A 22,471-nucleotide genomic window follows, 5' to 3' on the forward strand; every position below is an offset into this window, starting at 1 on the left:
CATGTCTTATAAAAAAATAATAAATCACCTCTCTTTGTGTAACATTTTATTTTCACTCAGAGTATGACCTCCTCATTGAATCGTGGCTGCATTTCACTAGGTCACTTGAGGGTGGTCAATCTGATTCAAGAAAATAAAATGAGTAACCAAGTTCAATAGGAAATATATGCCATCTATCAGTCTATCCCTTGCCTACTAATGTGCATTTGCCTCTTCGTAGATGTATGATTGAATGTTTCACCCACTGGACTACTTTTTTATTTCCTGTAGTTTTGTAAAGTTTATATGACAACCAATGAGCAATGTCTCAAAACTACTGTGGAAAAACTGGAGGTTGATAGTAAACTGAGGCGTCAACAGTTTGGAAGCCACATTGAAGGATCCCCTGAAAGGGACCCATCACCAGTACCAAAACCATCGCCTAGAACCATAAGAAAAACTGATCAGGAAACATTCTCAAATAAAGGTATTTACTTTTGACACTAAGGATTTCTTGATCAAGAATGAACAGTCATATTCGGGTATATTTTTCTACTATCTTAATGATAAATGAGAATCCAACTTTTGTTTGCTACTATTTCTAGACTCTCAGCTATAAAAATTTATTGAAGTAAAAATTTTATTATGGAACTTGACCTGGCTATGCTTATTATATTTTGTTAAAACTAAAATTTTAGGGTAAGAGTGACATGTTGAAATATAGAACCTTATTAGTAGCCAATATATTGGGACCATTAAAGTCTGATAAATATGAAACTTCTAACTTTATTTCAATAGGAAGAACAAAAAGAAGGAAATTAATGCACATGTAGTTTTTTGCTACACTGTTTAGAAACAGACTTAGTATTGACACTTTTCATAATGTGAGACCAAATAACTATTACTTGTTACAGGTGATACGAGGAGTTCTCTACTGGCAGCAACCAGAAAGTTCAAAACATCTGTTTCCTTTACAATTACCATGGATGTTAATAGCAACCGAAACTCAAAGTTAACTGAGCCAGACTCAATAAAGGTATTGTATTTTATATATATATATATGTATTTTTTTTTAAGATTTAATTTTTTTATTTGAGAGAGTGCATACATGAACAGGGGAAGGGGCAGAGGGACTGGCACTCTCCCTGCTGAGCAGGGAGACCGACCTGACTTGGGGGTGAATCCCAGGACCCTGAGATCATGACCTGAGCCGAAGTCAGACACTTAACCAACTGAGCCACCCAGGCACCCCAAAGTTAGAGTATTTTAAATTAATAGGTAAGACTTTTTCTAAAAAAAAATTTGACATTAAGTTTATAAGTAACTATTTGGTGTCTACAGAGAACCAGTAAAGTTTGTGAATAATTCTCTTGAGATATTTCTCTGGATTACAGCATTTCTACCTATAAGTCTATTTTAATAATACTAAAGTAAAAATGATGAATAAGAATATTATTAAAAGGTCTTTAGTTTGAAAATGATGATCCTTTAATTTTTGAACCTGAAGAATTATCTGATTATGTACTTTGCCAAGCAATTTTTAAGTTTTGTTTAACAAATTTTCCATAGGTATTTCTTATAAATAAATCATTCATTCAATATCAATTCCTATGAGAGAAAGACAACAAAGTCACTTTGCTAAGTCAATATTTGTGGAGTGTTAATATTGATCTTCTTCCTTTGTTGTCCCTTTTTAGACTCAACCTTTACTAGTTTTCTTTCAACAGAAAATAATAGCTACAGAAATATAAAACATTAACTGGAAACTGCTAGGATACATTAAAAATGTGTACCTAGAGACCTCTGTAAAAGGGGGAAAATGGTTATGACCACATACTGTAACTGCTGTTAGAAAACTGAACTGATTGTTCTCAAGGGCTACATTTTTGTTTCAAATAACAACTCTGTATTTGTTATTGAACTCTGAAGTCCCTTATATCTTTAAATTGCTAGAGAGTGACATTTGTTCTATATTAAAATTTTAAAACATTATCTCCAAGGAATTTTGTTCAGACTGTTTAGGAATCTCTACACCCTAAGCAATTTCATGTGCATGTCCAAAATGTTCACACACAATATTTAGTGTTCTGACAATATTATTTTCCACCAATGAAAGCTTTCTGTATTTTGCAACTAAGTTAAATGCTCATAAAATTAACTTAGTTAAATAATTGTGGGTTACCTAATTCAAAAGTATAAACAAATAATTTTACCCAGTGTAAAGACAAAAATATTAATATGGATTATGTTAAAATCGTAATAAGGCTTTTTCTCAGTTTCGTGCTCCTGTTAATTGGGCCCTTACCAATACAGTTTCTTTCTTTCTTTTTTTGATCAATACAATTTCTTAATGTAGTTCAACTCAACAAATACTTATTAAAAAGGTAATATATGCCAGCTATTTTGCTTGGTATAAAACATGTATATTATATTAAAAAATAAAAAATTTACTTGACTTTTAATATTATACCAAGGTAGTCCAGCATAGTATTTCATTTATTCAACAAATATTTATTGACTGGTAACTGTGCCAAGCACTGTTTTAGATGCTGATTAAGAGCTTTGGTTAAATCTTAGCTTTGTCACATAGTATATTAACTGTGTGATCTTTGGTAAGTTAGTCAACAATCCTTCTGAGTCTTAGTTTCCTTATCTATAAATTGAGAATAATTATGCTTAGTGTGTTTTTGAAAGATTTAAATCATCTCACATGTATTAAGCATTTAGCACAGTGCCAAGAACGTAGTAATAATCACTTTAATAAGTAATATTGTTACTAATATTATTAGAGAACTAAGAAATAAGTGTAGATATTTATATGGGAATGATATGATGAAAATATAAAGAACTTATACTATATATGTTGTATATGGAGACCTCAATTAGAGAGACTATTTGAAAAGCTAATAGAGACATCCTGATACAAAGTGATGTCAGCTCAGCCTAGGTTAGTAGGCTGAACATAATAAGGAAGGGACAGATTTTTTTTTTTCCTAAAGATTTTATTTACTTATTTGACAGAGAGAGAGAGCACAAGCAGATGGAGTGGCAGGCAGGGGGAGAGGGAGCCTGACTTGGGGCTCAATCCCAGTACCCTGGGATCATTGACCTGATCCGAAGGTAGATGCTTAATGATTTAACGGACTGAGCCACCCAGGCTCCACAGAAGGGACAGATCTCACAGACAATGCCACAATTAGTCTATAGGCCGTAGTGATTGTGTAACAAAAGACAACATTTTGCATTTAAGACTCAAGAAGCATGGAAGGGTGCTGATGACAAGTAGGAATTAAGTAAAAGATATTAGAAGAATTTAATGATTAAAAGAAGATGGCATACTGTCTACTTTTAAATTCTGTGGCTTTCATATAAAATTTAGCATTTTGGAAATGTTTCATAATCTTCATATTACTTAAATAATTTACCTGACTTTTTATATCCTATTTCTGATCATGATACTGCCCGCTATTGTTTACTATCTGGTATTTCTTAGATGAGCTGAAATGATTTTTTTTAATCTCTAAATTAAAAAAAATCTGTTTTTTTTTAGCATGATTCAGTTGTTTGCATTTTACTTTGAATTTTTAAAATAAATTTCATAAATTTTATTTTTATAATTTCATATTTTTAAAAGATTTTATTTATTTATTTGACAGAGGGAGAGAGAGCACAAGCAGGGGGAGCTAGCTGCAGGCAGAAAGAGAAGGAGGAGCAAGCTCCCAGCAAGAGCAGGGAGCCTGATGCAGGCCTGGATCCCAGGACTCTGGGATCATGACCTGAGCATAAGGCAGATGCTTAACGGACTGAGCCACCTAGGCTCCCCCCATCAGTCTTTATATAACACCCAGTGCTCATTACATCTCCTGCCTTCCTTAATATCCATCACCTGGTTACCCTATACCTCTACCCTCTCCCCCGCAGTAATCTCAAGTTTGTTTCCTATGATTAAGAGTCTCTTACAGTTTGTCTCCCTCTTTGATTTCATCTTGTATTTTTCCCTCCCTTCCTTTATGATCCTCTTTTGTTTCTTAAATTCCACATGCATGAAAGTGTATAATTGTCTTTTTCTGACTGACTTATTACACTTAGCGTGTGATTTATTTTAATTGAGCTTGATAGAGTAAATTACTAGTAGAACTATTAATTATGTTCAAATACTTTATTTTAAACAAGTTTGAGTACCTCAGTTTCATGTGGAGTAGAGAATTATGGAATTAGGACAGAGGAAGTTCTTTTCAGAACTTAGAAAATTGTTGAAATGGGGTATGCATAAACCAGACTTTAAACTACAAATTCACACAATTAGTGAAGAATGTGAATTACAGGAGCTTTTCTATAGATCACATATAGGTACTTCATCACTATTTTTCTAATCCTGAATTCTGTCTGCTTAGGTTTTATAATGTGCAGAGTTTTCTTTGAGTGCAGGAATGTCAGGAGTTTTTCTTTGAGAGAAGAATAGAGAAAATAGACTAGAATTTTCTCTAACTCTAGTGTTTTCTAGAGTTAGAGAAAACCCAAACCATGAGTTAAACTCTAGAGATGCAATACTTCCTATATGCAGGCTCCTAGAATGTGTTTTAAATATGTGCTGATAGAGTATAAAACACAAATGTTCTATAACATATGCATATGTGTGTATAATATGTTGTATAACATGTTTTATGTATGTCTATGTGTATAACAATACAAATAGTTTAAATATTGTCTGAATTTTTGTGAAGTCTCTAAATAATTTTGTTAAAAAAGTTTCTCATATTTTCAAAATGATGATCAATTCAGCTTGTCAATTAGATGGCAATACATATAAATTCCTCTAAGTCTGTGCTAGATCTACAGCTTAATAATTTTACCTCACCTAAAACTTTAATAATAATATAGAATTGTGTGTCAAAACAAATTACATTCTCTACAGCTTTCCAAGAAAAATGTAACTTTACTGATGATACATTTAAGTTTTTTGATAGGTGGCATTTTCAACTCAACTATTTTTAATTTGTGCTTTTCAGCATTTCCTTATACATTGTGATTTAAAATAAATAAAATTTGTATATAACAAATGAGTTAATAGTTCTTTTTCCTTTTATATAAATTTACCTGAATTGGTAGAATATAGCACCACCTTATGCCCTGTGTAAGAATTACAAGCTACTATTTTATTTCTGCTTTATACTGTTTAAAAAAAACTGTATCACACGTAAAATTTCTTACTCTTGTCATTCTAATATTTTTTTAAAAACTCAGCCTCCTTCCATTTTTCTCATAATACTCAAACTGTCAATTTAATCTATAATCCTTTCAAATTGATTTATTTGAATGAGCCAGCCACTTTATCAGTACTTTTTTCTTTTAAGTTATAACATTTTAGTCTAAGTTCTAGAGGAAAAGCTTTGTGTGATTAAAAGTCTATTTGTTTTAAAGAAATTTAGATTGAATAAACATTGGGTTTTTAATAACTCTGGCAGATCTTAAGAATTTGCTTCCTTTTATGCAGGAGAGCTACAAATTCTAGTACTGTCATTATTGAGTATTAGAATAATCTGTTACATTGAAGCTTGATATAAATAATGTGGCATTTGTCTTTTTTTCTATTTTATAATAGCTGTTGTTCCACCTTTTTACAGCTTTCTTTTTTTTAAAGATTTTATTTATTTATTCATTCATTCATTTATTCATTCATTTATTCATTCATTCATTCATGAGAGAGGCAGAGACATAGGCAGAAAGAGAAGCAGGGAGCCCGACATGAGACTCAGTCCCGGATCTCCAGGATCACACCCTGGGCTGAAGGCAGATGCTTAACCTCTGAGCCATCCAGGCATCCCTTTTTACAGCCTTCTTAACCATGTATTGTAGTATCTAGATTGGCTGTCTTTCCAAGGAAACTTAAAAATTTCCTTTCTGTACTTTTTCTAAAACTGGAATTTAGGAAAGACTTCCAATAATAATGCTTAAACCCACTCCCCATGTAAAGCCATCTCCTGCCAGCCCATGGCACTGCCCCCAAGAAGTATAATATGCACATGGAAAAATTCTTACATTTGAGTTTCTCAAATGTCAGAAATTATTATGTTCACTATCAGTGTACCAGGCAAAATGCATTACAGGCATGCCTCATTTTATTACATTTCACTTTATTGCACTCCACAGATACTGCATTTTTAAAAGGTTTTATTCATTCATTTAAGTAAGCTCTACATCCAACATGGGGCTCAGATTCATGACCCCTAGATCTAGAGTTGCATGTACCTCTGACTCAGCCAGTCCCTGCATTTTTTTTTTTAATTGAAGGTTTATGGCAACCCTGTGTCAAGCAAGTCTGTTGGTACCATTTTTTTCAACAGTATTTGCTCACTTTGTGTCTCTGTATCACATTTTGATAATTCTTGTAGTATTCTTAAAAGTATAATAAAACTTTCATTATTATTATATTTGTTATGGTTATCTCTGATCAGTGATTATGAGTTACTGAAAGTTTAAATGATCAGTATTTTTTAGCAATAAAGTATCTTTTAATTAAGGTATATACTTTTTTTTAGACATAATGCTATTGCATGCTTAAACTGTAGTATAGTGTAAACATAGCTTTTATATGCACTGGGAAAACAAAAAATTTGTTTGACTTGCTTTATTGTGGTATTCATTTTATTGAATGGTCTGGAGCCAAACCTGCAATATATCTCTGAGGTACGCCTGTTATTTTTTAGTTTAAACACTTTTTTTAACCGTGGGGGAGAGGGCTACTACACCCATGATTAAATACAGATTTTCCAGCTACTAAAGAATCTGCATTTTTCAATAAGGAACCCAGATAATTATGTTTATCTTAACATTTCAATATGTGGGTAATTCCAAATGATAATGTTTTTTCATATTTTATTATAGTAGTTTTATAAACATGAGCTTTCTTTTTAACATGAACTTTCCTTACATACTAGTTTTTGAAAAAATCATGGCCAATATTTAAGTGTGAAAAAGAACAAAATTTTAAATATAGCTGGTAGTTTGGAGAGAAAGTAATGAGATCTAGATCCAGCTCTGGTTCTGCAATCAAGGAGAATTTTGTCAAGTAAATTCCTTTATTTTTCAGACTTCCATCAAAAGAGAAGTCTGGACTGGATTGCCTTTTTTGTTGTTGTTGTTTTATTTTATTTATTTTATTTATTTATTGAGACACACACAGAGAGAGAGGCAGAGACACAGGCAGAGGGAGAAGCAGGGTCCATGCAGGGAACCTGATGTGGGACTCGATCCCGGATCTCCAGGATCACACTCTGGGCTGCAGGCAGCGCTAAACCGCTGCGCCACCAGGGCTGCCCTGGACTGGATTGCTTTTTATACTTCTTCTACTTTAAATATTTTATAATTCTAAACTAATATCCCTTACCATTCCAGATGGGTGATGATAAAAAACATTTATAAAATATTTGAGATGAAACTCCATTTGATAATGCTATAGTCAAAATTGATTTGAAAGGAAAACATGTTTTCCATTTGATGTCAGAATCTTAATTCAAACTATCTCAAATGGTAACTTGTCTAAATACTATGTGAGTATATCTTTCCCTTTCTTCTCTGTAACAATTTTAAGCATCTAGGATTGTGTTGATTCTATTACAGTCAATTGGCTTTGAGGTAATGTCAGCATCTGTTGTTAGTCCTTAATAAATTCACATCTAAGGGATTCACAGGAAGGCTATGTGAAAATCTGTATACACTCTTACTCATCATTAATATTTGAATTTGAACTCTGGCTCAAGCCCCTATTTGAGCCTCATTGAGTTATAAAAATTTAGAATTTAGTATCCAGAGTATATTTTGTTTTGGAAACATGATCTAATGCTAGAAGCATTGATCCAAAAGTCTTAGACTGTCGACCTAATATTTCTACAAACTTCTTGTAAAATTCAGATTCTTTATAACCTCTGGGTACCTTAATTTCTCTGTTTATTAAAATGACTAATTTATATCTACCCCTTATTGCCTTATAGGGATGTTGTTGAAATATCATATATAATGACTCGTTTCTGTCATGGGCAATATACTTACGAAGATGAATTTCAATAATTTAAGGTCACATTTTAATTTCTCAGAATTAAAAGTACACAAATCTTTTATACCCCAAAGGTGTGACAGTGCTTGTGATTAATGACTGACTGAAAGCTTAAGTAATAGTTCAGCAATAATGGTAATTCTTAAAATTCAGTTTAAGAAGAAATCTCCAAAGAAGAATATAAAAATCAAAAACTTACATAAGTTTAAAAGTAACCAAAACTAAAATAAGAGAAAACAGAGAAAATACATATATCAAAGCTTACAAAGGGTAGTCATCATCTAAATCAAAAGAATTTATTAAAATATGTAACAAAACTACTGAGTCTGTGATAGAGCTAAGAAAATAAGAGGATGAGTATGCAGTTCACAGAAAACGAGACAAAAACAATAAACACATGGGGAAAAGTTCAATCTTGCTAGTAATCAGAGAAATTCAAATTAATGCAAAGTTGTTTCACTACCATTTTAATTGTTATGTCATTCTTAACTGCATTAATGTAAAGTGATGCAATACCATATACAAAAATATGTGGAATACTATAATGAATATTTTATATACCCACACTTAAGAAATCATTCCCTACCACCACTAAATTTTTTTAAAATTTATTCATTTATTTATTTGAGAGACAATGAGAGAGAGAGCACAAGCTGGGGGAGGGGTAGAAGGAGACAGAAAGAGCGGATCTCCAGAGCACTCTCTGCTTAGCGGACAGCCTGGTGCAGGGCTTCATCCCAGGACCCTGATATCATGACCTGAGCTGAAATCAAGAATTGGATGCTCAACCCACGGAGATACCCAGGTGCTCCCCGTCACCCAGTTTTTTAAATGATAATACTACTGACCAAGTTATGGTAGTGACAAAATTGTTACATTGTACATTGTTGATAGTTATAAAATTGTGGATCAGTTTCATTAGCCTTAAAAGTGTGTATACTTTTGGCCTAGGAGTTCTTTTGAAGGATACTATTCATGAAAGGAAAAGCATTTGGACAAAGTAGTCTTCATTTTTTTTAAAAAAATATTTTATTTATTCATGAGAGACACAGGGAGAGAGAGAGGCAGAGCCACAGGCAGAGGGAGAAGCAGGCTCCATTCAGGGAGCCAGATGTGGGACTTGATCCCGGGATTCCAGGATCACACCCTGGGCCAAAGGCGGTGCTAAACCTCTGAGCAACCTGGGCTGCCCAGTAGTCTTCATTTTATTATAATTTATATTGAGAGAAATTAGAAATGACCTAAATATCTAATATTTTAGAAATAAATAATGGTATACCAATTCAATGAGTAATTATAGAACCAGTTAAGTTGAAAAAATTTAAATATTGCTTAGCAAAATTTTTTTTAATTGTGGAAAAATATACATAACATAAAATCTTCCATTTTAACAATTTCTAAGTGTATGGTTCTGTGCATTTAAGTATATTCACATTGTTGTGCAACTGTCACCACTATCCATCTCCAGAAGCGTTTCATCATCCCCAACTGAATCTGTTTACCCATTGAACAATAACCCCATTTCCTCCTCTTTCCACTCTTGGCAAATAATGCTCTACTTTCTGCCTCTGAATTTAATCTAGATACCTCATATAAGTGGAATTATACAATATTTGTCCTTTCGTGTCTGGCTTCCTTCACTTAGATTGTCTTCAGTGTTTATCTATGTGGAGCATATGTTAGAATTTTATTCCCTTTTAATGCTGAATAATAATTACATTTGTATGTATATTCTACATTTTGTTTATCCATTCATCCAACAGTAGACATTTGGATTCTTCCCATTTGGCTGTTGTGAATAATGCTGCAATGAAGATGGGTGTACAAATATCTGTTTGAGTCTCTTTTTTCAATATATATCCAGAAATGGAATTGCTGGATCATATAATAATTCTGTGTTTAATTTTGGGGGAAACTGACAAACTTTTCCACAGTGACTTCACATTTCATATTCTTACCAGCAATGTACAAGAGTTCCAATTTCTCCACGTCCTTGTCAGCACTTGTTATTTTCTGTGTTTTTAGCTTTTGTTTTTGTTTTTTGTTTTCTTAATAGCCATCCTATTGGGTAGGAAGTAGTAGCTCATTGTGGTTCTGATTTGCATTTCCCTAATGATGCGATATTGAGCATCTTTTCATGTGCTTATTGGCCATCTGGTATGTTCTTTGGAATAATGTCTACTCAAGTCTTAAGACTATTTTTTAATTGGGCTTTTTAGGTTTTTGTTGTTGAGTTGTAAGTTTTTAATATATTCTGGATATTAATTCATTTTTAGATATATGACTGCAAATATGTTCTCCCATTCTGTGGGCTGCTTTTTCACTGTGTTGACAGTGTCCTTTGATGCACAAAGGTTTTTAATTTTGATGAAGTCCAGTTTGTATTTTTTTCTAGCCTGTGTTTTTGGTGTCATCTCTAAGAAATCATTGCCAAATCCAATATCATGAAGCTTTTCTACTCTTTCCTGCTTAAAGTTTTTTAGTTTTAGTACTTATGTTTAGATCTTTGATCCATTTTATATCAATTTTTGTATATGGTATAAGGTAAGAGTACAAATTAATTATTTTGCACTTGTATATCCAGGTTTCCCAGCCTCATTTGTTGACCAGATTGTCCTTTCTCCTATTGAATGGTCTTAGTATCCTTTAAAAAAAAAATTGTTTGTTTGTTTACTTATTTTAGAAACAGATCCTGCATGTGAGCAGGAATAGGGATGTAGGGATTTAGAAGGGAAGGGAAAAGGCAAGCAGACTCTGAGCAAAGCACAAAACCTGGCACTGGGCCAGCTCTCATGATCATAAGGCCATGACCTGAGCCAAAACCTAGAGTCGGAGGCTTAACTGACTGAGCTACCTAGATGCCCCTGGTCTTAGCATCCTTGTTGAAAATTACCTGACCATATATATGAGAATTTTTTTCTGGCCTATTTATACCATTAGTCTATATATTTGTCTTTATGCCAGTATTACACTGTTTTGATTACTGTAGCTTTGAAGTAAGTTTTGAAATCAGGATATGTAAGTCCTCCCAACTTGTTCTTATTTTTTAATAGCAAAATATTTTGGATATGACATTAAATGGAAAAGATATAATATAAAAAAGGTTAATTAGAATGTAAATAATAGGTTTTTATGTAAAGCCAGTATTAGGATGGATTACATGGAAATCAAACTAGGATGATAGAATTATGGAGATTTTTTCCCCTATTTTTAAATTTTATAATTTTAAGTGTATTTTGGTACTATGAAAATAATATTAAATATGAAATTAATTACCACTTGTACAAGAGCAAAATGATGCATAAATACATGTTAGGATAATTTAGCCTTTAAAAGAAGTTAGTAAGAAGTCAGTCTCAGGGCATTTGGGTGACTCAGACGGTTAAGCATCTGCCTTCAGCTCAGGTCATGATCTCAGGGTCCTAGGATCAAGCCCTGCATTGGGCTCCTTGCTCAGTGAGTAGGGAGTCTGCTTCTCCCTCTGTCCCTCCCCTTATTCATGCTTGCTCTCTCTCTCAAATAAATAAAATCTTGACACATTTAAAAAAAGAAAGAAATCTTAAAGTAATTATGTTTGTTCTCACCTTTTTAATGCCGTAGTAGATAATTCTATTAGGGATTACTGGTATTTTTTTATTTTATTATTCACATCTAATGCATACCTTTTCAGTAGCTTTCTTAATATTAGTGAAATCTTGGCCTTATTATCTAAATATCCTTCCAGATAATTTTTCAAAATAATTTTTTTAAAGTCACTTCAAAACCTTATTATAAATATGTTTGGAAGTCATTAGGAGTAGAACAGAAGTATATTTTACATTATAGGTAAACAAACATAATAAATTAAAGACCATTTTTGTACATATGGTGGCAAAATTCCTCATACCTTCAGTGGAGAATTTTTTACTTTTTTTTTAAGATTTTATTTATTTATTCATGAGAGACACGTAGAGAGCGAGGCAGAGACACAGAGGAAGAAGCAGGCTCCATGCAAGGAGCCCGATGTGGGACTCGATCCCAGGTCCCCAGGATCACACCCTGGGCCAAAGGCGGCGCTAAACTGCTGAGCCACCCAGGCTGCCCCAATTTTTTACTTTCTACATATGGCATCATCTTTGAGTTTTATTTTTTATTTTTATATCTCTTTATATTTTTTATATCTCTTTAGTTAAGAGATCCCTTATAGAGCTATTAGTTTTGATCAGAAGGGATTTGGCTGGTCAGAAATTGCAGAATAAATCATATAGAACAACTTTTCTCTAAACTAATGTTTATCAGCATTTCGCTATAGCTGTAAAACTTATTCAGTTGTCTTTTAGTTACCTGGACTTGAAACAGTTATTTTGGTTGTCATATACGTTAACTTTTAAATACAAAGTCATCACTTTTCCTTTTGACATCAGTTTCAGCGGTCCTTAGTCATCTTTAGTATGTTCCAAGCACTAATCCTGCCCTAATTATGGTAGCAGTATTTTTTTTAAATACTTATTTATTTGAGAGAGAGAGCATGTGAGTGGTGGCAGGGGCAGGTGCAAATCCACAAGCTGACTTCCCACTGAACGCAGAGCCTGATCAGGGTGGGAGGTGGGGCAGGTCCTTGATCCCAAGACCCATGAGATCATGCCCTGAGCCAAAACCAGGAGTCGACACTCAATGGACTAAGCCACCTGGTGCCCCTGTAGCAGCATTTTTATTTATTACTTTGTTTCAGTATTTCTTCCACTCTCATGAACCTTATTTTTCTTTTTTCTTTCCATATGTTTTTTCTTAGCTTTTCACTGTCTAAACTCCACTAATCCTTCAAGATACAGTTCATAGATTGCCCTCTCAGTTTACATTGATGGCCACCCCACCACCCCATCAGTCAGATACCATTGAGTACCTACAATGTGCCAGGCATTATTTTAGGAATTAGAGTTATTATTTTGCACATGTAATTATTTTCTTGTTCTAACCATATAGTACTGTCAATTATAAGTGAATTGTGTTATGTCTATTTGGTGTGTTGTTGTTTTTACCTCTTAATGATGTCACAAATTCCTGGAAGTCAATGGCTCTATTTGACATTTCTTTTATATCCTCTTCAGGTTCCTCTTTATTACTCTGCATGCTGGAAACATTTAATAAATGTTTGAAAAAATTTTTTTCCTTCATTTCAGGAATGGCTGTGTGTACAATCAAAAGGTTGCTTTTTCTTAGAAGAAGATGGTGAAATCATTAGTCATCAATATAGGATGCAAATAGTTCAGAGATCCATGGTTTATCTAACAATTAAACCATTAAACCTGAGTCAAGTTGAAGGCAAGTTTAAACTTTTCATGTATTTTTAAAAATATCAATTCATGTTCCCTTTGAAAATACTTATGTAAGTATTTGGTAGCCTTACTGAAGAAAATGTACCTAAGAAACATGGTTGCATATATTTCTTTTTTTTTTAGAATAAATTTGTTTTTAGGGTTTTTTTTTTTTTTAAGATTTTATTCATTTATTTATGAGAGACACAGAGAGGCAGAGGGAGAAGCAGGCTTTTCACCAGGAGCCTGATGTGGTGACTCGATCCAAGGACTCTGGGGCCATGCCCTGAGCCAAAGGCAGATGCTTAACCACTGAGCCACCCAGGCATCCTGGTTACATACATTTCAAGAAAGAAAGCTTTAGTTTATACTTTGACAGTGTTATTATATTTTACAAAGTATTTAAGTTCTTTTCATATATATTTAAAGCATGTTTTATTTTAAATCATTTATTTATTTATTTATTAAAGTTAGTGGCTTTATTATTTTTTTAATTTATTTTTATTTATTTATGATAGACATAGAGAGAGAGAGAGAGAGGCAGGCAAAGACACAGGCAGAGGGAGAAGCGGGCTCCATGCCAGGAGCCCAACGCGGGACTCGATCCCGGGACTCCAGGATCGCGCCCTGGGCCAAAGGCAGGCGCGAAACCGCTGAGCCACCCAGGGATCCCCTATTTTAAATCATTTAAAAACAAGAATAAAGTGTACACTGGTTTCTTCATGACACAGAATGAACTTTTTATTTACTAATTAATTTTTAGCTTTTCCATTTGTCAGTTTTTAAAATTAATATGTTTAAGAGAAGTTATGTAGAAACATAATTTGGAGCAATATGAAATACAAACAATTTTGTTTTTAAGATTTTATTTATTTATTCATGAGAGACACAGGGAGAAGGCAGAGACATAGGCAGAGAAAGAAGCAGGCTCCTCGGAGGGAGCCCGATGCGGGACTCAATCCTGGAACCCTGGGATGATTCCCTGAGCCGAAGGCAGATGCCCAACCGCTGAGTTACCCAGGCATCCCAGTGCAAATATTTTTGAATACCCTCAAAGTCCTATGTCATATGACTTCAACAACCTTTCTTAATAATCACTGCATTCACATTAATTTTCTTTTTTTGTATATAAATGCTGAATACAAATTAATATCCTGTCTAAAATGGTTATTATAAAAAAATAAAATGGTTATTATATAATTTTTAATTAGGGAAAATGTCTGTAGCAGTGCTTTCCCTAGATATCCTTTTAATTTTCATCATTCTAAGTATCAATTTTTCTTTTTCTTTTATTGTGTTTACATAATAAGAACATGTTTATTTTAAATCTTTTTTTTTTCTTAAGATTTTATTTATTTATTCATGAGAGACACAGAGAGAGAGGCAGGGACACAGGCAGAGGGAGAAGCAGGCTCCATGCAGGGAACCCAACGTGGGACTCAATCCCAGGTCTCCAGGATCATGCCCTGGGCTGAAGGTGGCGCTAAACCGCTGAGCCACCCAGGCTGCCCAAGAACATAATTTATTACTAGAAGATTCTTCCCCACTCCATTCTTTTTGCCTCCTAAAATAGAGATTTGAATGGTTTTCAGTATATATCTTGTGGGATACTTACAACATTTTGGCAGTTGGTAGTGTTTTTTTTTTTTTTTAAAGATTTAAAAAAAAATTTATTCGAGAGAGAGAGAGAGGCAGAGACACAGGCAGGCTCCATGCAGGGAGCCTGACATGGGACTCGATCCCAGGTCTCCAGGATCATGCCCCAGGCTGAAGGCGATGCTAAACCGCTGAGCCACCAGGTCTGCTCAATTCTGCATATTCTTAAGAGGAAGATCCTCTTTTCACTTATTTATCAATTATTTATTGAGGACCTAATATATCCTAAAGTAACACTTTAGGTGCTTAGGATACATCAGAGTACAAAAAAGACAAAAATCCTTGCCCTTATAAAAACTTAATGTTCTAGTGGGGGAAACTAACAATAAATACAAAACATAATAAAGAGTAAATGATATGCTATGTTAGAAAGTGCTATGGGAAATATAGAGAGGGATAGGGCATTGTGAATACTGAGGGAATATGAGTTGCCATTGAAATGGAGTGGTTAGTGTATGCTTCATTAAGAAGTTGACATTTGAGCAAAGACTTTGAAAGAGGTGTATCAATTATCAACTGCTATATAACAAATTACCCCAAAACTCAGTGACTTAAACAATTGTTCACTCGTGAGCAGGTTTGCTAGATATTTTGTTTTGACCTGGGCTTTGCTTTTCTCTGGGGGACTCACTCATGCATCTGTGATCAACAGCAGATTAGCTCATAGTTGGCTTTATTGGACTTGGCTGGGCTTGCTCTATATGAGGTCTCAGCTGGGACAACTTGACTCTGTCTCATATAATCTCTTACGTTCTAGTGAGCTAGCCTGGACTTGTTCTCTCGGTATAACAGGGATTTGAAAGAAAAAGCAGGGACACCTGGGCGGCTCAACGTTTGAGTGTCTGCCTTTGGCTCAGGGTATGATCCCAGAGTTCCGGGATGGAGTCCCGCATCAGGCACTCTGCATGGAGCCTGCTTCTCCTCCCTTTTCCTATGTCTCTCCCTCCCTCTCTGTGTCTCTCATGAATAAATAAATAAAATCTTAAAAAGAAAAAAAAAGGGAAGAAAAAGCAAGAGCACTTAGGGCTTCCTGAGCCTTGGACTCAGAACTGGCACATTATTTTTGCTATATTCTGTTGTTCACAGCAAGTAACAAAGCAAGTTCAGATTTATAAGATAGAGAAATAGACTTCATCTCTTGTTGGAGGAGCTGCAAAGTCAAATTGCAGTGGGCTATGATTACAGAGAAGGCAGCCATTTCTGCTGTCTTCCACAGAAGGCAAGGAAATAAGCCTTATGGATGTAGGGCTGCTGGAAAGGAGAGGTGAAGAGTAGAAGTGGCAGTGCATTCCACACAGAGGGAATACTCCGTCAGAGGCTCTGAGGTGACAGTGTGCCTGGAGAGAGAGAGAGAGAGAGAGAGAGAGAGAGAGAGTTAGAACAGCAAGGTGATTAGGATGGCTAGAATAAGGTAGGAGAATGAAGGAATGAAGTAAGAGATGAGGACAGGGAGGAACCAGGACAAAATTAGGTAGAGCTGATTTTGTTTGTTTGTTTGTTTGTTTTTGCCATAATGAAGACTTGGGCTTCTGAGAGAAATGAGGAAGCACAGGAGGATTTTCCCCATGGCTGCCCTCATGATTTTCTCTTTTATCTTTAATATAACTGTTTGAATATATGTCTAGGTGCTTGCGTTTTTCTTGTTGATGCTGTTATTGTGAGGTTCATTTGTTTGTATTTACTCTGCTTGGATTTTTTGGCTTCTTGTCTTTCATTATTTTTTGAAAATTTTCTACCTTTATTTCTTCAAGTATTTTTTCTGCTCTCTCTTCTTCTACTTGTATGGTGCATGACATCTTGTCTTCTGTGCTGTACCAGAGATAAGCCAATGCTTGCATCTCCTCTCTTCTTGCAAAGGTGTCTTTTCTTGGTTTTCAGGATCCTTGGTTGCCCTGAGACCTCAGCTCTGATGAGTTCAAAAAACTATGATTTTCTAGTTCATGTACTTTTTCTTGTTGTTATATTGGGAGCAACATTATTCCAACTCTCAACTCCATCAGAGGATTTTTAGTAGAGACAGGACATAATTGGCATATTTTGATAAGAGCAGTCAGGTTGGGCAGCCCCAGTGGCTCAGCGGTTTAGTTCCGCCTTCAGCCCAGGGCCTGATCCTGGAGACCTGGGATCGAGTCCCACGTCGGGCTCCCTGCATGGAGCCTGCTTCTCCCTCTGCCTGTGTCTCTGCCCCCCTCTCTCTCTCTCTGTCATGAATAAATAAATAAAATCTTTAAAAAAAAAAAAGCAGTCAGGTTGCTATATTAGAAATAGATTGAAGAGTACCCAAGAGAAAGCAAGGAGGCCAGCTATGATGCTATTGCAGACTGCTAGGATGGTACTGATGATGTTTGAACCAGGAATGTAGTAGAAGTGATAAGAAGTAGACCTGGATATATTTTGAAGGGTAAACCATAGGATTTTCTGAAGATTGGCTATGATGTGTGAGAGAAGAAAAAAGTTAAAGATTTTAATTTCAAGATTTTTCACTTGACTAGAAACGTGGCAACTGGAAGGATGAGTTACTATTTACTGAGCCTGAGAGAGGAGTATAGATGGAGAGTTTTTTTTAAGGGGTTGGGGAAGGTCAGTTTTAGATATAGATATTCAAGTGGAAATGTCAAATAGGCAGTTGATTATATGGGTGTAAAGTTCAGAGAAAAGATTCTAGGTGGAGACATAAATTATGGAGTTGTGAGCACATAGATGGGGTCTGACATCTTTTCTATGAGTGCCTCTTCACAGGTAAGCTAGTGTTTGGATCTCAGCTCTCTGAAAGGGTTTGTTTTTCCTTGAATTTCTGGCTACTTGGTTGCCTTGCAACCTCAGCTTTCTGATAAATTTAAGAAAGTTATGATTCTTAGAAAGTAGATAGAATATTTCTAGCAAGGTCACCGTATATAGCAAGGTCACCGTATATAGTTACAAATGCTATGATGTTTCTATATGAAAATGGGTTGTGTATTTCTTAAAAGGAAATCTAAAGGGGAAAGAAACTACTAACTTCTTTTTTTAGATAGGGGACAGAGTAAGTAGTAATTGCTTATTTTAAGATTTTTTTTTTTTATAGGAAAACCATCCCCTTGGTTATCAGTTGATACTACCTTGTATATTCTTAAGGAAAATGAGAATCAAGCAAACCTACAACTCATGTGTTTTACTGAACTACGAAATGGAGAAGTATACATGTTTATTTCCTAATGTTTAATTTAAAAATAGAATATCTCAAGTTTGGGGACACAGTAGTTTTTCTATATTTGTTTTTAATTTTTTATCTTCCCCTCCAATTAGGATATATATAGTACTTAAGCACTATGCATATTATATCTGCCTTATTAATTGTAATGGATTTCTTCTTGTTTGCTGAGATTAAGAGCTGAAGATTGATTAATAGTCTTGGCTTTATAACTTACAAGTTGTGTGACATTTTACTTCTCTAAATGCTCAGATGCCTCACATGTGTCTTTTTTTTTTTTTTTTTAATACAGTAAAAATGATCAATGCCAGTGGATTTTTTTCCTAAATACAAGCAATTCAAGACTTTGGAAAAGTTGCTTTAGATGTTTGTCTTACTTATACTACTACTGCAAAAAAGAAAAACTTCAAGATTACTATCCTCAGGCTTGACTCATAGGGTTCAAAAACAGATTGATCTGAAGGAATGCTTTTAAATGATTTTATATATTGCCTGTGGGGTTGTTCTGATCTTTTCTAATTATATATTTACTCAGAGACCAAATATGTGAGGCAGATACATAAATGTGGCTATTTATTTTATGAGGACTACAAAATACATCTGCTACACAACAACAGGAATAATACTATTCAAGGGCTTACTGCAATATCATATTTAATCTTTATATAGGTCCAATGACAGATAAACATTTCCCTGATGGAATGTTATATAAAAGTCTTTATTGTAGGCTTGCTAACAGATGAGAATAGTTATAGGCAAGAAACAAATAAAATGACAGAAGTTAATGTTTTGATGAAACTGACTACGAAGTTAAGTTCAAGATAAAGCATTGTCCAAATAGCTTTTCCCATTTTGTTTTGGATAAAATTACTTTCTTATGATATTCCATGTATAAAAATGTTAGTACATAGCAAGCCTATAATAAACTTTGAATGAATTTCTGTTTACCGTTTTACTATATTGGCTTCTGTTTTTCTGTAATATGTCATATTTACAAAGGATTTTATTTTCAGTTTTAGTTTCACAATTATTTTCTTTAGGAAGAGTTTTGTGCCCATGGAAGGCTTTCTGTTTGCCATCCACAGTGGCAATTCAAGGTTATATGTGGAGATAAGGGAAGTTCTTGGGATAACATGTCGTAAGAACAGCAGGAACTGCTTTTCACTCCTGGATATCAGTCTACATCTGGCCAATTTACAAGATTATGGTTTCCCAAGGAGGGATTTGGTCAATCTTTTAGTCTTTGAAATGACCCTGATTTTTTTTTTTTTGAAATGACCATGATTTTATTAAATTGTGTCTTGTATCAAGATAGGATGTGGTTACTTTAGGATGATTATGGTTCCTCTAACTTGTGAGGACAGAAATAGGGCCCAGAACCCAGAATTCACATAAGCAACTTTTATTTTGTGTATGAGTCCCTGGGATGATCTAAAAATACATCTGTGTTTTGAAAGTTTTTGGACACAATATTAGATAAAATTTTGTAGGGTGATTCTGTGCTGAAAGGCAAATAGCTATTTACTTGGCTATTACACATGATTAGAAGATGCTTAGATTTAATGTATTTGACAGAGATGACCCCTAGGTTTTATAGGAAGCTGTTTGGTTGCAGAATGCACCTAGAAGGTCCAAAGAGAGATGCCATTATGCTTTCTTTTATGAAACAGTAGAATAAAATGTTCCTTATACAAAATTCTTGGCACTCATTATAAATATACTGTGATAGAAAAGAATTTTGTATAAGGTTCAGGTTTATCTGGGATTCTACCATCTTTTATAGTTTTTTATTTATTTATTTATTTATTTATTTATTTATTTATTTATTTATTTTTTGATAAATTAATTTTTATTGGTGTTCAATTTACCAACATACAGAATAACACCCAGTGCTCATCCCGTCAAGTGTCCCCCTCAGTGCCCGTCACCCATTCACCCCCACCCCCCGCCCTCCTCCCCTTCCACCACCCCTAGTTCATTTCCCAGAGTTAGGAGTCTTTATGTTCTGTCTCCCTTTCTGATATTTCCCACACATTTCTTCTCCCTTCCCTTATATTCCCTTTCACTATTATTCCTACTCCCCAAATGAATGAGAACATACACTGTCCTTCTCCAATTGACTTACTTCACTCAGCATAATACCCTCCAGTTCCATCCACGTTGAAGCAGATGGTGGGTATTTGTCGTTTCTAATGGCTGAGTAATATTCCATTGTATACATAAACCACATCTTCTTTATCCATTCATCTTTCAATGGACACCGAGGCTCCTTCCACAGTTTGGCTATTGTGGACATGGCTGCTAGAAATATCGGGGTGCAGGTGTCCCGGCGTTTCATTGCATCTGAATCTTTGGGGTAAATCCCTAACAGTGCAATTGCTGGGTCGTAGGGCAGGTCTATTTTTAATTCTTTGAGGAACCTCCACAGAATTTTCCAGAGTGGCTGCACCAGTTCACATTCCCACCAACAGTGTAAGAGTGTTCCCTTTTCTCCGCATCCTCTCCAACATTTGTTGTTTCCTGCCTTGTTAATTTTCCCCATTCTCACTGGTGTGAGGTGGTATCTCATTGTGGTTTTGATTTGTATTTCCTTGATGGCAAGTGATCTGGAGCATTTTCTCATGTGCTTGTTGGCCATGGCTATGTCTTCTTTGTTGAAATTTCTGTTCATGTCTTTTGCCCATTTCGTGATTGGATTGTTTGTTTCTTTGCTGTTGAGTTTAATAAGTTCTTTATAGATTTTGGAAACTAGCCCTTTATCTGATACGTCATTTGCAAATATCTTCTCCCATTCTGTAGGTTGTCTTTGAGTTTTGTTGACTGTATCCTTTGCTGTGCAAAAGCTTCTTATCTTGATGAAGTCCCAATAGTTCATTTTTGCTTTTGTTTCTTTTGCTTTCGTGGATGTATCTTGCAAGAAGTTACTGTGGCCGAGTTCGAAAAGGGTGTTGCCTGTGTTCTCCTCTAGGATTTTGATGGAATCTTGTCTCACATTTAGATCTTTCATCCATTTTGAGTTTATCTTTGTGTATGGTGCAAGAGAGTGGTCTAGTTTCATTCTTCTGCATGTGGATGTCCAATTTTCCCAGCACCATTTATTGAAGAGACTGTCTTTCTTCCAGTGGATAGTCTTTCCTCCTTTATCGAATATTAGTTGACCATAAAGTTCAGGGTCCACTTCTGGGTTCTCTATTCTGTTCCATTGATCTATGTGTCTGTTTTTGTGCCAGTACCACACTGTCTTGATGACCACAGCTTTGTAGTACAACCTGAAATCTGGCATTGTGATGCCCCCAGATATGGTTTTCTTTTTTAAAATTCCCCTGGCTATTCGGGGTCTTTTCTGATTCCACACAAATCTTAAAATAATTTGTTCTAACTCTCTGAAGAAAGTCCATGGTATTTTGATAGGGATTGCATTAAACGTGTAAATTGCCCTGGGTAACATTGACATTTTCACAATATTAATTCTGCCAATCCATGAGCATGGAATATTTTTCCATCTCTTTGTGTCTTCCTCAATTTCTTTCAGAAGTGTTCTATAGTTTTGAGGGTATAGATCCTTTACCTCTTTGGTTAGGTTTATTCCTAGGTATCTTTTGCTTTTGGGTGCAATTGTAAATGGGATTGACTCCTTAATTTCTCTTTCTTCAGTCTCATTGTTAGTGTATAGAAATGCCACTGATTTCTGGGCATTGATTTTGTATCCTGCCACGCTGCCTGATTGCTGTATGAGTTCTAGCAATCTTGGGGTGGAGGCTTTTGGTTCTATGCAGAGTATCATGTCATCAGCGAAGAGGGAGAGTTTGACTTCTTCTTTGCCAATTTGAATGCCTTTAATGTCTTTTTGTTGTCTGATTGCTGAGGCTAGGACTTCCAGTACTATGTTGAATAGCAGCGGTGAGAGTGGACATCCCTGTCTTGTTCCTGATCTTAGGGGAAAGGCTCCCAGTGCTTCCCCATTGAGGATGATATTTGCTCTTTTATAGTTTTATAGTCCATATTGCATAATAATTAGATTCCAGTGCTTCTGTCTACATGACTGGACTCTTAAACACATGGCTAGCTCATACAAATAGAGAACTCTTTGAAATACATTTAATTTTTACTTTTGGTTATTGAAATTTGATTTATAAGTCACATTTTATATTTGTTTTTTTCATATTTTTATATTTGAATCAAACTAGGGAACTGTAACTCAAAAATTATTCTGAGATCTCTCTCTTTGCTACCTGTTGAAGTCGTTTGTATCACATGTTTTTGAAGATTACTGGGGAAGATTTAGAAGTTATATAACTT

At 34.8% G+C, this 22,471-nt stretch overlaps 1 protein-coding gene across 3 annotated transcripts in view; it reads left to right on the forward strand.

Annotated features, from left to right (window-relative positions):
- Positions 1-22,471, forward strand: part of EFCAB7 (EF-hand calcium binding domain 7) — a 50,090-nt gene that overhangs the window by 8,733 nt on the left and 18,886 nt on the right. For all 3 annotated transcript variants that reach the window (XM_055307059.1, XM_055307057.1, XM_055307058.1), the window contains 4 exons: positions 271-466; positions 894-1,015; positions 13,192-13,333; positions 18,047-18,156. In XM_055307059.1, coding sequence (XP_055163034.1) covers positions 271-466; positions 894-1,015; positions 13,192-13,333; positions 18,047-18,156 — 570 coding nt within the window. The remainder of the gene's footprint in view (positions 1-270; positions 467-893; positions 1,016-13,191; positions 13,334-18,046; positions 18,157-22,471) is intronic.

This window comes from Nyctereutes procyonoides, unplaced genomic scaffold (assembly GCF_905146905.1).
Source record: "Nyctereutes procyonoides isolate TBG_1078 unplaced genomic scaffold, NYPRO_anot_genome, whole genome shotgun sequence".
Classification (NCBI taxonomy): Eukaryota; Metazoa; Chordata; class Mammalia; order Carnivora; family Canidae; genus Nyctereutes; species Nyctereutes procyonoides.